The sequence below is a fragment of the Rhinopithecus bieti genome, unplaced genomic scaffold (assembly GCF_001698545.2).
Source record: "Rhinopithecus bieti isolate Rb0 unplaced genomic scaffold, ASM169854v2 scaffold_30732, whole genome shotgun sequence".
Lineage (NCBI taxonomy): Eukaryota > Metazoa > Chordata > Mammalia > Primates > Cercopithecidae > Rhinopithecus > Rhinopithecus bieti.
The window spans coordinates 2,769,262-2,781,491 of NW_016814045.1; the positions used below are offsets into that span (position 1 = coordinate 2,769,262).

General features: G+C 47.0%; 1 protein-coding gene across 3 annotated transcripts in view; it reads right to left on the reverse strand.

Moving 5' to 3' along the window:
• SLIT3 (slit guidance ligand 3) overlaps nucleotides 1–12,230 on the reverse strand; it is a 669,050-nt gene that overhangs the window by 15,566 nt on the left and 641,254 nt on the right. For 2 of the 3 annotated variants that reach the window (XM_017849419.1, XM_017849420.1), the window contains 2 exons: nucleotides 10,419–10,573; nucleotides 8,416–8,701 (listed from right to left, as the gene is read on the reverse strand). The exons of the other annotated variant lie outside the window; for it this stretch is intronic. In XM_017849419.1, coding sequence (XP_017704908.1) covers nucleotides 8,416–8,701; nucleotides 10,419–10,573 — 441 coding nt within the window. The remainder of the gene's footprint in view (nucleotides 1–8,415; nucleotides 8,702–10,418; nucleotides 10,574–12,230) is intronic. 3 annotated transcript variants of the gene reach the window in all.

Sequence of the window (12,230 nt, forward strand, 5' to 3'; positions counted from 1 at the left end):
TTGTATAATGCGAAGTCACCATGAGACAGAATATTACTCTCCTTATTTTTATCAGGTGCTTTTGTTTCCTGAGCTGTTTTTGTAAGTGTGTGTGTTCCTGGTTTTGCTTCTAGTTGGCAAATAGGCCTGGTATTCAGGGAGAAGATTGGATACCATGGTGTATCAGTTGGTCTTTAAAAAAAAATAAGCAAAAGTTGATCACATGCTGAAGCTGAGGGCCAATGCAGAGCTGCCTCCCAAGAGGCCAATCAATTTCAATTAAGGAGATTAAAAGTCCCAAGTGCACAGAGGCTCGGTCACATGTTTCTGGATGCCTGCCTCCTCCAGCAGCCTGAGAGCAGGCAATGGAGTCCAGAGTGCTGGACTGAGCCCCTTGGGTCAATGTCAAGATGATAACAATAAGTAGAGGATACAAAAGGAAAAGCTGGCTGATGGGACTCAGTGATTCCTCACGGGGCCATACTAGCAGCATGAGCAGACCTTCCTTCTGCAGGACTGACTCCCTCAGTTTAAGATGTTGGCAGTGCTGTTCTCAACCCCATCAAATATGAGTTGTTCTGGATCCAAGCCACTGTGCCGACCAACCAAACCCGATCCTAAACAAAAGCAACGTCTCTGCACATTTCCTAGTGGACAGATGCACTCTTGATACCCAACAGCCTCGCCTCTGATTTGCTCTCTAGGTGGAGAGGAGGTCTCGTGTGCCTCCCAGGTGGAGAACTGATTGGCCTTGTCCAGACCCTCCTTGCAGGATTCTAGGGTTCCGTGTTCCCTCACTGCCAGGGGCTTTGTAGAACCTCAACCACTGAGGGGAAAGGTCTGGGGTGGTAGAGGAGGGAGAGGGGCAGACTGGCAAGGCCTGGCTGAGACTGAGGTGGAGGAGAGGGGCTTTGGCATCATATAGAGCCAGGGCTGGACCTAGCTCTGACTCTTATGGGTTCTGCATTGGCTCTGAGCTTCAGCATGTGATCAGTTTGTGCTTATTTCTCTGTAAGACAGTTTGGTATACCAGATATCCAGTCAGAGCCCAGCCTGAAAGTGAGCTTCACGTTTGAAGTTTCTAAAAAAGAAGCCACCACCCACCTGACAGGGGTTATGCCAAGCTCACAGGAGGTGGTGTGCGTACATGAAGTGCACAGTAATCCCTAGCCAGCCTTCTACTGCAGGCAGCTATCCAGTGACACTGGACAGGCAGCTGGGGACAAAAATCTCACTCAGCTCCCGGATATGTGGTCTGAATGTTGGTATGCCTTCCAAATTTCTGTGTTAGAATCTTAACCCCTGAGGTGATGGCATTAGGAGATGGGGTCTTTGGGAAGTGATTAGGTCACAAGGGTGGAGGCTTCATGAATGGAATTAGTGTCCTTATAAAATGGGCCCAAGGGAACCCTGTCACCCCTTCCACTATGCTAGGACACAGCATAAAGGCACTGTCCATGAACCAGAAAGCACACCCTCAGCAGACACCAAATCTGCCCTGATCTTGGACTTCCCAGCCTCCAGAACTACTCGATTTCTGTGTTGAGAAGTCACCAGTGTATAGCGTTTTGTTATAGTAGCCCTGAGATGCCAGAGCTGGTGATTTGCTTTAGAAGTTGACAAATCAATGTATTTTGAGGGTTTAGTGAACATGCGCTGGCAACCATGAATGTTGTGCAAATATCGGGTCTGTGGGAGAGCACAGGGGCAGGAGTGAAACAGGGCCAGGGAGAAGGGTTGTGCAGGGAGGCAGGAGGGACTGAGCTGGGTCTTCAGGCTGGGTCTGGTTGGTCCCTGAGGGCAGGAAGGAGTAAGAGCATTTCAGGAAGGGGAGTAGCATGCAGCTGGTGGAAACCAGAGGTGTTTGTTGGGCAGGAAAGTTAAGTGGGCTGGGATGAAAGCCAGTCGGACAGAGGCCTGTGGATGGCAACAACTGCAGAGACACATTCAGTCTTCCCAGGCAAATGACAGGAGCCCAAAACCACAGTTCGCCTGACCTCAAGGTGACATCCTCTTTAGGGACTGACTGTTCATGCAGGGCCTCTTCCTTCTCTCTGCTGTCTTTTGGTTAGGCTGGCCTCAAAAATGGAGTGGGAAGAGGGTGGGGCTCTACATATGTCTATGTCAAGCCCTGGCTGCTTGTTTGGTTATCTAAAGTGGGGTTCCCCAACACCCGGGCCATGGACTGGTACTGGCCTGTGGCCTGTTAGGAACCGGGCCGCACAGCCAGAGGTGAGTGATGGGTGAGCAAGCAAAGCTTCATCTGTATTTACAGCTGCTTCCCATTGTTCACATTACTGCCTGAGCTCTGCCTCCTCTCAGATCTGCAGCAGCGTTAGATTCTCATAGGAGCACAAACCCTATTGTGAACTGCGTATGCCAGGGATGTAGGTTGCACACTCCTTATGAGAATTAAATGCCTGATGATCTGTCGCCCATCACCCCTGGATGGGACCGTCTAGTTGCAGGAAAGCAAGCTCAGGGTTCCCACAGATTCCACATTATGGTGAGTTGTATAATTATTTCATTATATATTACAACGTAATGATAATGGAAATAAGGTGAACAATAAATGTAATGTGCTTGAATCATCTTGAAACCTTCCCCCACACCAGGTCAGTGGAACAATTGTCTTCCATGAAACTGGTCCCTGGTACCAAAAAGGTTGGGAACCACTCATCTAAAGGACAGGAGGGGCCACTGTCAAAGGCACCTGCCTCAAGATCCAGAGGGTGGCAGAGCCCCAAACCCTCAGAGTAGGGAGGTTCATGCACTTGTCTGAGGTCAGTGGGTGGTTAATGGCAGGGCTGGTTTCCTGCTGTCCAGTCAGGAGGTCCTTCTCCCATACCCCCAGCCTCATCCCTATGTCTCCCCAGATAATTGAGAAATGAATGGCCAGAGCTGCAGGCTTAGTTTTGTGGTAAACAGTTGGAACAGCCTGGTCACAGTGGCTCACACCTGTAATCCCAGCACTTTGGGAGGCGGAGGTGGGTGGGTCACTTGAAGTCAGGAGTTTGAGACCACCCTGGCCAACATGGCGAAATCTGTCTTTCCTAAAAATACAAAAATTAGCCAGGCGTGGTGGTGTGCACCTGTAGCCTCAGCTGCTTGGGAGGTTGAGGCAGGAGAATTGCTTGAACCCAGGAGGCAGAGGTTGCAGTGAGCTGAGATCACACCACTGCACTCCAGCCTGGGCACCAGAGTGAGACTCTTTCTCAAAAACAAGAAAAAAAAAAAAATAAATGTAAGTCAGATGCTTGTGAAGGTCTTGAAATTCCTCCTCCACAAAGGAATATCCCAAAAGTAGTAGTTTAAAAACTGTTTCAGAAGAACACAGGCTAGAGAAGGGAAAATGTCTTCTACCTAATTGTAATAATGGTGAACACATACATAGCACTTACTGTATGTCAGGCACTGCTCTGAATGCTCACAAATTAACACATTTATTCCACCCTATGCAGCAGGCATATGTATTGTGATCTCCAGCTTACAGATTAGAAAATCAGTGGACAGAGGAATAAATGATTGGCCCAAGGTGACACCACTAAACCAGGGCTATGGCAGATTAAGGCTGTAGTGAGCCAAGACCATGCCTCTGCACTCCAGCCTGAGTGACAGAGCCAGATCCTGTCTCAAAAACAAACAAAAAACCCAAACCCAGGACTAAAAGCCAAATTCTCAACTTCCAGGCCACTGTCCATTTGACTATTCCAGGAATCCCCTTACTAAGGGCGCAATTGGTAGCTGAGGGGCTCACATTGGACTTCCTGGTGGCTGGGCATCCCCCGTGTGTCTGTGGCAGCTGGAGAGAATCCCTGCATTTCCTGGGCTCCAGATTTTTCCATGCCATTTTATCCTCAGTGACTGAGGCTTCTGTTTCAGTAGGGCTTCTCAAACTATCAGTGGTAAGGACCCAGGTTTTTATTTGCAGTGGGGTCTAATACGTGATGGGAAATGGAAATTTTTGTATTAAAACATACACAATACAAGCTTGTTTCTTTTTAATTACTAGATTCTTGAAACATAGCATTGCTCTGTTAAATGTGTGTGGATGCTCCTGAATGCTTACTCTCACTTTCTGTGTTTGCCTCATTGTGGAGACAGAAGCAATCTTTTGGGTCTCTTTGAGTGGTACAGTTCTTTTGTGTATTTTTATTTTTGTAGAGATGGGGTCTTGCTATGTTGTCCAGGCTGGTCTCAAACTTCTGGCCTCTAACTATCCTCCCACATTGGCCTTCCAAAGCACTGGAATTATGGGCATGAGCCACTGTGTCCTGTGAAAGGCACGTCCCTGCCAGCCTCTGCAGTGACAGATTCTGAAACTTCCAGAGACAAAATGTCATCAGCACTAACCCAGCTAGGTCCTGGCTGGGTCTTTCCCCATAGTTACCTTGTAGGGAGAGGAGCTCAAGCCCATCTGGTCACCTCTCTTGCATTGTGTAGCAGCAAAGCACAGGCCTTAGAAACTCAAAACCAAATCCATTCCCCTAACTCGTGAGCCATGTGAACTCGGGGCAAGTTCCTAACCCATCTGTGCTTCAGTTTCTCCATCTGGCAGATGGAGAGGACTATGCCTTCTGCTCAGGGAGACAGTGAAGGTGAGATGCGATCATGCCTGGAAAGTGCTTAGCACCGTCTTGTTACTCTATGTTCTTCTTTGTTCACAAAAAGACTCGAGTTAGGGCCACTGGGAACAGGTGGGACTCTGGGGAGAGGGTGGCATGGCTGTGAGCCTTATAAGGACAACGTGGCCCTCTTGAACAAAATGTCAGAACAGAGGGTCTGGGTGGGCACAGCCTCCACAAGTCCACACGTGAGCGAGAATTTCCCAGGGAAACCTTCCCCCAGCCAGAGAATTGTTGAGAGAAAGGCAGGAGGTCAACTCAACCCCAGATCAGTTGGCCAAGAAGGCTCCAATTTCACACCTTCCACTGAGATTTGCTGGGGAGGAAGCCTGTTGCTGTGTCTCCAGGGTATCTAGGACAGATGTGGGGTGTGTGACCACCAAACAACTGGTCAGTCTGTGGTTTCTGGATTTGGCACTGTTAGCTTCAGAGGCACCACCTTGGGGTGTAGAGCTCAGCATCAGGACACCTCAGGCCTCTGAATCACCATGGGTAAGGCAGCTGCAATGGCCCAGGTATTAGTATGCTCAGGCTGCAGTCACTTAAAGCAACAGAATGTATTTTCTCACAGTTCTGGAGGCTGGAAGTCCAGGTCAAGGTGTCTGCAGGGCTGATATCTCTGAGGGTGTAGGGGAAGGGTCTGCTCTAGGCTTCTCTCCTGGGCTTGCAGATGGCTGTCTTTTCTCCATGGCTTCTCAATTCTCTTCCCTCCATGAGTATCTGTGTCAAAATCTTCCTCTTGTAATTGGAACACCAGGTTTTAGAACTAGGATTAGGGCCCACTCTAATGTCTTCATTTTATCTTAATGATTTCTGCAAAGACTCTATCTCCAAACCCACTTGCATTCTGAGGCACTACTACTTAGCATTTCAACATATGAATTCTAGGAGATTGAGGGGGGCACATAATCCAGTCTGTAACAGCCCCTAACCCTACTGGCTTCTGTAGAACCAAGCAAATTAGTCCTGAGGGCAGACCAACCAAAGGCTAATCAACAACAACAACAAACAAGCTTTCAGACCAACAAGAGAAGACAAGATTGCAGTGTCTTCATGATGACATTGCCTTATCGATGTAATGCAAGGAAAACTATGTTAGAATTTGTTAATTCTCTCTCTCTCTCTCTCTCTTTTTTTTTTTTTGTTGAGACGGAATCTTGTTCTCTCACCCAGGCTGGAGTGCAGTGGTGTGATCTTGGCTCACTGCAACCTCTGCCTCCTGAGATCAAGTGATTCTTGTGCCTCAGCCTCCTGAGTAGCTGGGATTACAGGCATCTGCCACCATGCCCAGCTAATTTTTGTATTTTTAGTAGAGACAGCCAGGCTGGTCTTGAGTTCCTGGTTTCAAGTGATCTGTCTGCCTCAGCCTTCCAAAGTGTTGGGATTACAGGTGTCAGCCACTGTGCCGGGCCTCTATTGATTGTCTTTGAGATCAGCAGTAAAGTAAGAGATGATCCTGGGCACTCCCAGATTCCTCCTGTCTTCAGTATGTTAAGGCTCAGCCTAGAACTGTGCTCAGCCTTCCCATTGTGGCTGAATGTGGGACTCAGGGCATGTCATGTAATCTTTCCAAGTTGAAATTTATTGATAAAGCCCAGATAACAAAAATAACTTCTGTTTATCTCCCTAGGTGTTCTGAGCCTTAAGGTATGCAGTGATGACACATTGCAGAACCAAATGAATTAGTCCTTAGGATAGACCATCCAAAGGCCAATCAACAACAACAAAAAACAAGCTTTCAAACCAACAAGAGAAGACAAGATTGCAGTGCTTTCATAGCAATGTTGCTTTATTGATGCAATGCAAGAAAAACTATGTTAGAATCTATTGATTCTCTTTCAGATTTAATGATATGCTTTATTCAAATCCTATTCACAAACCACTTCCTCCTCCGGTCTTTCACAGAAGCTGAAATTGCCAGTTATAAGCAGAATTGGTTCTACTGTCCTTTGAATCACAAAAGCAGACATGTTTTAGAATACAAAAGACACTAAGCTTTCTTTGGGAAACAGGTCCTGTTTAGAAAAAAACCTCACTTCTAAACAAAATTGAAAAAAAAAAAAAAAAAAATCTCACCTCTAAACAAAAAGTCGAACAGTACAACATAGATTTATTTGATTACAGAGTCTTTCTTGGAGCTAATCAGCTTTAGAAAAGGTTCATACTGGCATCAGAGAGCCAATACAAAATCCAGGAGAAGTAACAAAACAACTTAGTGAAACAAGGTTGTTCATTTTTAAAACAGCATTGAATTCATATTTACACTGGTGAGCCAAATTATTTATACACACCCTGTAGGTTTTGCGTCTCCAGAATTTGTTAGCTTTCAGAGGATGATAAACTGTATCTTGACTTATTTGTGAAAAAATATGTAGATGACACCTGGTGGTGTCTGTTGAAACTATTATTCAGGTGTAGAGCCAGAGAAACTCAGCAGAAAGGAAGGAGGCCGGGTTTTTAGATGTCACAATGGATGGTTAAGAATTTCAGCTCTGGGCCAATGTTACAATACTCGAGTTACTTGCCTCTGGTCCTCCTTTTCTCCATCTCTAGCATCGGTTCTGAACTCAGGGTTTTCTGTAAATATCAAATGGAATAACACATGCTGAGAGATCTGTGTGGGCCCTCCCAGGGTTAAGAATCCAATAAATGGTAGCTTATATATCATCATTATTACAGAGAATCTTTGCATGTTTATATTTCATCTTTGGAAAAGAATTAAAATCATTGGAAAAAAAAAAAAAAGAAGAAGAAGAAGAAGAAGAGTAAGTCTCAGACCTCCTTAGCATGTGCTCTCTCTCAGTTCTAAGAAGGGATATTTCTCCCTATGAGCCCAGCATGGAACTGGCAGGATGGAGGGACTGGTTAGCAGGCAGGGTGAGGAATCACATAGAGATTTCACTTTTTCCAACTTTCCCGTTTAGCTGCAGCATTTGGCTTGATAACTTGTGAATTCCAAAATCAGAAGACCCACCTGAATTGAATTACCAGTGCCCCAATCTTTCCAAATTCTATAATAATTTTTTAAAAAATTAATTAATTACTTTTATTGAGACAGGGTCTCTTTTGCCCAAGATGGAGTACAGTGACACAGTCTCGGCTCACTACAACCTCTGTCTCTCTGGGTTCAAGGGATTCCCCTGCCTCAGTCTCCTGAGTAGTTGGGATTACAGGTCACCACGCACAGCTAATTTTTGTATTTTTAGTGGAGATGGGGTTTCACCATATTGGCCAGGCTGGTCTTGATCTCCTGACATCAAGTCATCTGCCCGCATTGGCCTCCCAAAGTGCTGAGATTACAGGTGTGAGCCACCATGCCTGGCTCATGGTAATAACTATAATAATATTCTTCTTCTTTTTTTTCCACGTCACCGCCCTGGCCCAACCTCTTTCCCTGCCAGCCTATATAAGGCATGACCCTACACTCAATAAACGAGACTTGATCAGGCTGTTTGTCTTGTCTCCATTTCTTGTGTTTTCTTGTCTCCTCCATTCCCACTCCACTCCCCCTTCCAGGGCCCGTTCGACTGTCCTGCAGGTCACTGTGGCTCTGGACAGGTTCTAAGGGCCACCTGGCAGAGATGAGTGTTTTGAGCAGGGCCCTCTTATGCTGATCCCTCCAAGCAGGTCTTGCTGCTCAGACGTGTAAGCTCAGTCTCTTGACCTCTGAAGCAGTTACGCTTCCACAGATTCTATCTGCGGTCTGACTGCAACTCCTCCAGCCTCCAGTAGTGCCTATTTCTCAGGTGGGGTAGGGATTGAGGCCATGCTGGGAGCCGAAGCACACAGCCAGGGCTCCTGGGACACTGACCTGTGGCCAAGGCAGGGGTCCCGGGCCTCCTGGTCGCAGAGCGGGCCGGTCCAGCCCGGGTGGCACTCGCACACCACGCTGTCCTTCTCCACGGGGCGACACAGGCCGTGCTTGCACACGGTGCAGGACTTGCAGCCTGGTGACACCCCCAGGGACTGTGGCGGGAGGGCCTTGAAGTCCTGCAGCTCATTGTTGATGCGCACCTCGTGGATGCATCCGTGGAAGCCGCCTAGAGGCCGGTCTGTGCCCTGGCGCAAGGCAGAGAGGCCGGTGGAGGTGGGGATGCCTGTGGGAGAGGAGCCAGGACAGTGGCCTGAAGACCCTCCCCTGCCACCCTGCTGTCCTCAGAGAAAGCGCTTTTCACACATTCATGTCTAGAACTCTGGGCCTCTGCTGTTCAAATGAGGTTAACGGGCCAAAACCTCGAACCTCGTCCATACAGGGACATGCATCTTTGGTCCTGCACTGGGACTCCTTAAAAAAACGTGAATTTGTTGCCAATATGTAATATTAGAAAATTTCCCATAAAAATTTGTATATTGGACTTCCCTAGAAAAAATGAGATGATCTGGTCACCCATTGCCCTATGACCCCACCCATTGCCCTATGACCCCACTGGCTGAACTGAGGGGACCATCCCCCCCGCATAGGCAACTGCACCAAATAACCAGCTGTCCCCACCAAGCTCCTTGGCCCTTTGATCCGGGCCTCACAAGAGAACCCAGGGCAGGTGAGCTACAGCTGAGGAGAGAAGATAAGGTTTTGGGGAGCTGCTTCATCAATGAAACTTTAGGGGTCAGGGTTTTTAGACCAGTTTGCTGCCTTATATACTGTGTACCCCTCTTCTCAGGGTCTTCAAGAGACTGTTAGTAAAGACTTAGTTTGCTTTTCAATAATTGGTATTTTCCCTCCCCTTCTACACCGTTCCCTGCCCACCTTCTACAGTTGAGAGCCTGGGACTAGCCTGGAAGCAGGGCACCCAGTTCTGTTCTGGCTGCAGGTGGGGCACAGGGCACGGTCCTCCTCCAGGGATAAGTGGTGTCCCTTCTGGGGCTGCCCTTGGCCCAGAACTTTCCCTGGCCTCCGTGTGTCTGAACCTTCTGTTAACAACGCCCTCTCCTGGGCCCGTGCTTGTCTCTGCAGGTGGACTCTGGGTAAAGTCTCGGGAATCTTAGGATTGAACAAGCAGTTCTGGTAGCTTTTTTTACACTTAACCCTTTGAGAACTATGGGTGCAGGGGCTGCATTTCAGGCCCAGACTCTGCCAAACTGATGGCTACTTTTTTGTGTTTTGTTGTCATTGTTGCTGTTGTTTTAAAGACAAGGTCTCATTCTGTCACCCTGGTTGGAGGGCAGTAGCACAATCATGGCTCACTACAGCCCCAAACTCCCAGGCTCAAGCGATCCCCCGCCTCACCCTCCCAAGGAGCTGGGACTACGGGTGCTCACTACTGTGCCCAGCTAATTTAAATATTTTTGTAGAGATGACGTCTCACTGTGTTGCCTAGGCTGGTCTCAACTCCTGGGCTCAAGCAATCCTCCCACCTCAACCTCCCGAAGTGTTGGGATTACAGGTGTGAGCCACTGCACCTGGCTTACTTCCATTTTTGGTCTTTGATTTTAATCTCAAACTTGTTCTTCTACATTCCTTAATCGAACCTCCCAGGGTTTGAGGAGGTGGCAGAGCAGAGGGAATATGACCTGACGCTGGCAGACTTCAACAGAGCCTAGACCCTGCTTTCATCCCCTGCCTCCCCCTTCTCACCCCTCCCCGTCACAACGTGTAATTTCCAGGAGTCCTGTTCTCTTTCCTTTCCAAGCACCTGTCCTAAATTTTCTTCTCTCCATGGCCTGGCTAGTGCTTATTCACCCATTTAGAGATCAGCTTCGTTGTCCCTTCCTCCAGGAAGCCTTCCGTGATTGGCTTTGGCAGTGGCCTGGGTTTCGGAACTGGAGCACAGAGAGCCAGAGGGAGGTAGAGGTGGTAGGGAAAGAGAGCATTACCTCCAAGGTAGAGGGGGCTGTTGATGCCCACTGCTGGCTGCTTCTGGAGCTTCCCCAGGCTCTTGGGAGTTCCTTTGTCCACTACCAGGTTCAGGGTCTGGTTTAACATCACCAGCTCCACACTGTGAAACTGCCCATCATTCACTGTCTCCACGCTGGCCAGTAGAGAAGGGGAGAAAGCCAGAGAGTTCACTAAGTGCCTTCCATGGCTGGGCCCTGGGCTGTGGACTTGACCTGCATTGCTTATATTTTGTTTTACTTTTTATTTGGAAATAACTTTAAACTTACATAAGTTGTAAAATAAAACAGTACAGAAGATGCTTATTACCCAATTTCTCCCATTACTTTTTACTCCAATGTGCTTATGGTTTTTTCTCTGCATTGTATATACACACACACATTTCTGAACCATTTAAAGTTAAGTTACATACATCACAGCCCTTTATCCTTAGATACCTCATTTCCTAAGGACAGAGATATTCTCTTACATAAGCACAGTGCAGTTGTCAGCTTCGGTGAATTTAACATGGATACCACACTGTTATCTAGTCTATTATCTATTCCAATTCTGCATTGGACCCAATAATGTCCTTTACAGCATTTATTTCCTTCCCGTCCGAGATTTAGTCTAGGGTCAGGTATTGCATTTGGCTATCATTATTTGCATTCTTTTCTATTATTTCATACAGTTAGGCAAACTCCATTCATAGACCACCTTCTCAATTCCTGCTCTATCTGCATGCTGCCTTCGACCACTATTTACTCAACACACTTGTTCTTTTCAATTGCCCAATTTCCCCCTTAAATATCAGTAAGGATAAAGGTTAGCATTGTTCTAAAAAATAGTTCTGATGTGATTTTTATTTTTTTTAGTACATATAAAACAAACTCACAGTTAAAATTTCAGCAGTTTGCTATTGTGCCCCCTAAAGTAACCTCATGTACCACCAGTGGTATGCATGCCACGTTTGGGGAAATAGTGCCTTACAATACTTGTGCTAGGTAAGTGTGGGGAAAAGAAAGAGAGCTCAGACTGTTACTGTGTCTATATAGAAGGAAGTAGACATAAGAGACTCCATTTTGTTCTGTATTTGAGATACTGTTAATCTGTGACTCTGCCCCCAACCTTGTCCTTGCAAGAGACATGTGCTGTGGTGACTCAAGGTTTAATGGATTTTGGGCTGTGCAGGATGTACTTTGTTAAACAAGTGCCTGAAGGCAGTATGCTTGTGAAAAGTCATCACCATTCTCTTAATCTCAAGTACCCAGGGACACGTACACTGCCAAAGGTCACAGGGACCTCTACCTAGGAAAGCTAGGTGTTGTCCAAGATTTCTCCCCAGTGATAGTCTGAAATATGGCCTTGTGGGAAGGGAAAGACCTGATCGTCCCCCATCCTGACACCCGTGAAGGGTCTGTGCTGAGGAGGATTAGTATAAGAGGAAAGAAGGCCTCTTGGCAGTTGAGATAGAGAAAAGCATCTGTCTCCTGCCCGTCCCTGGGCAATGGAACATCTCAGTGTAAAACCCGATTGTATGTTCTGTTTACTGAGAAAGGAGAAAACCACCTTAGGGCTGAAGGTGGGACTTGCTAGCGGCAGTGCTGCTCTTTATGCACTAAAAACGTTTATGGAGATGTTTGCATATGCATATCAAGGCACAGCACTTTTCCTTTCCTTAAACTTATTCATGTCACAGAGATCTTTATTCATATGTTTTACTGCTGACCTTCTCCCTATGATGATCGTATTATCCTGCCACTTCCCTTTTTCTAAGATGGTAAAGATAATGATCAGTAAATACTGAGGGAACT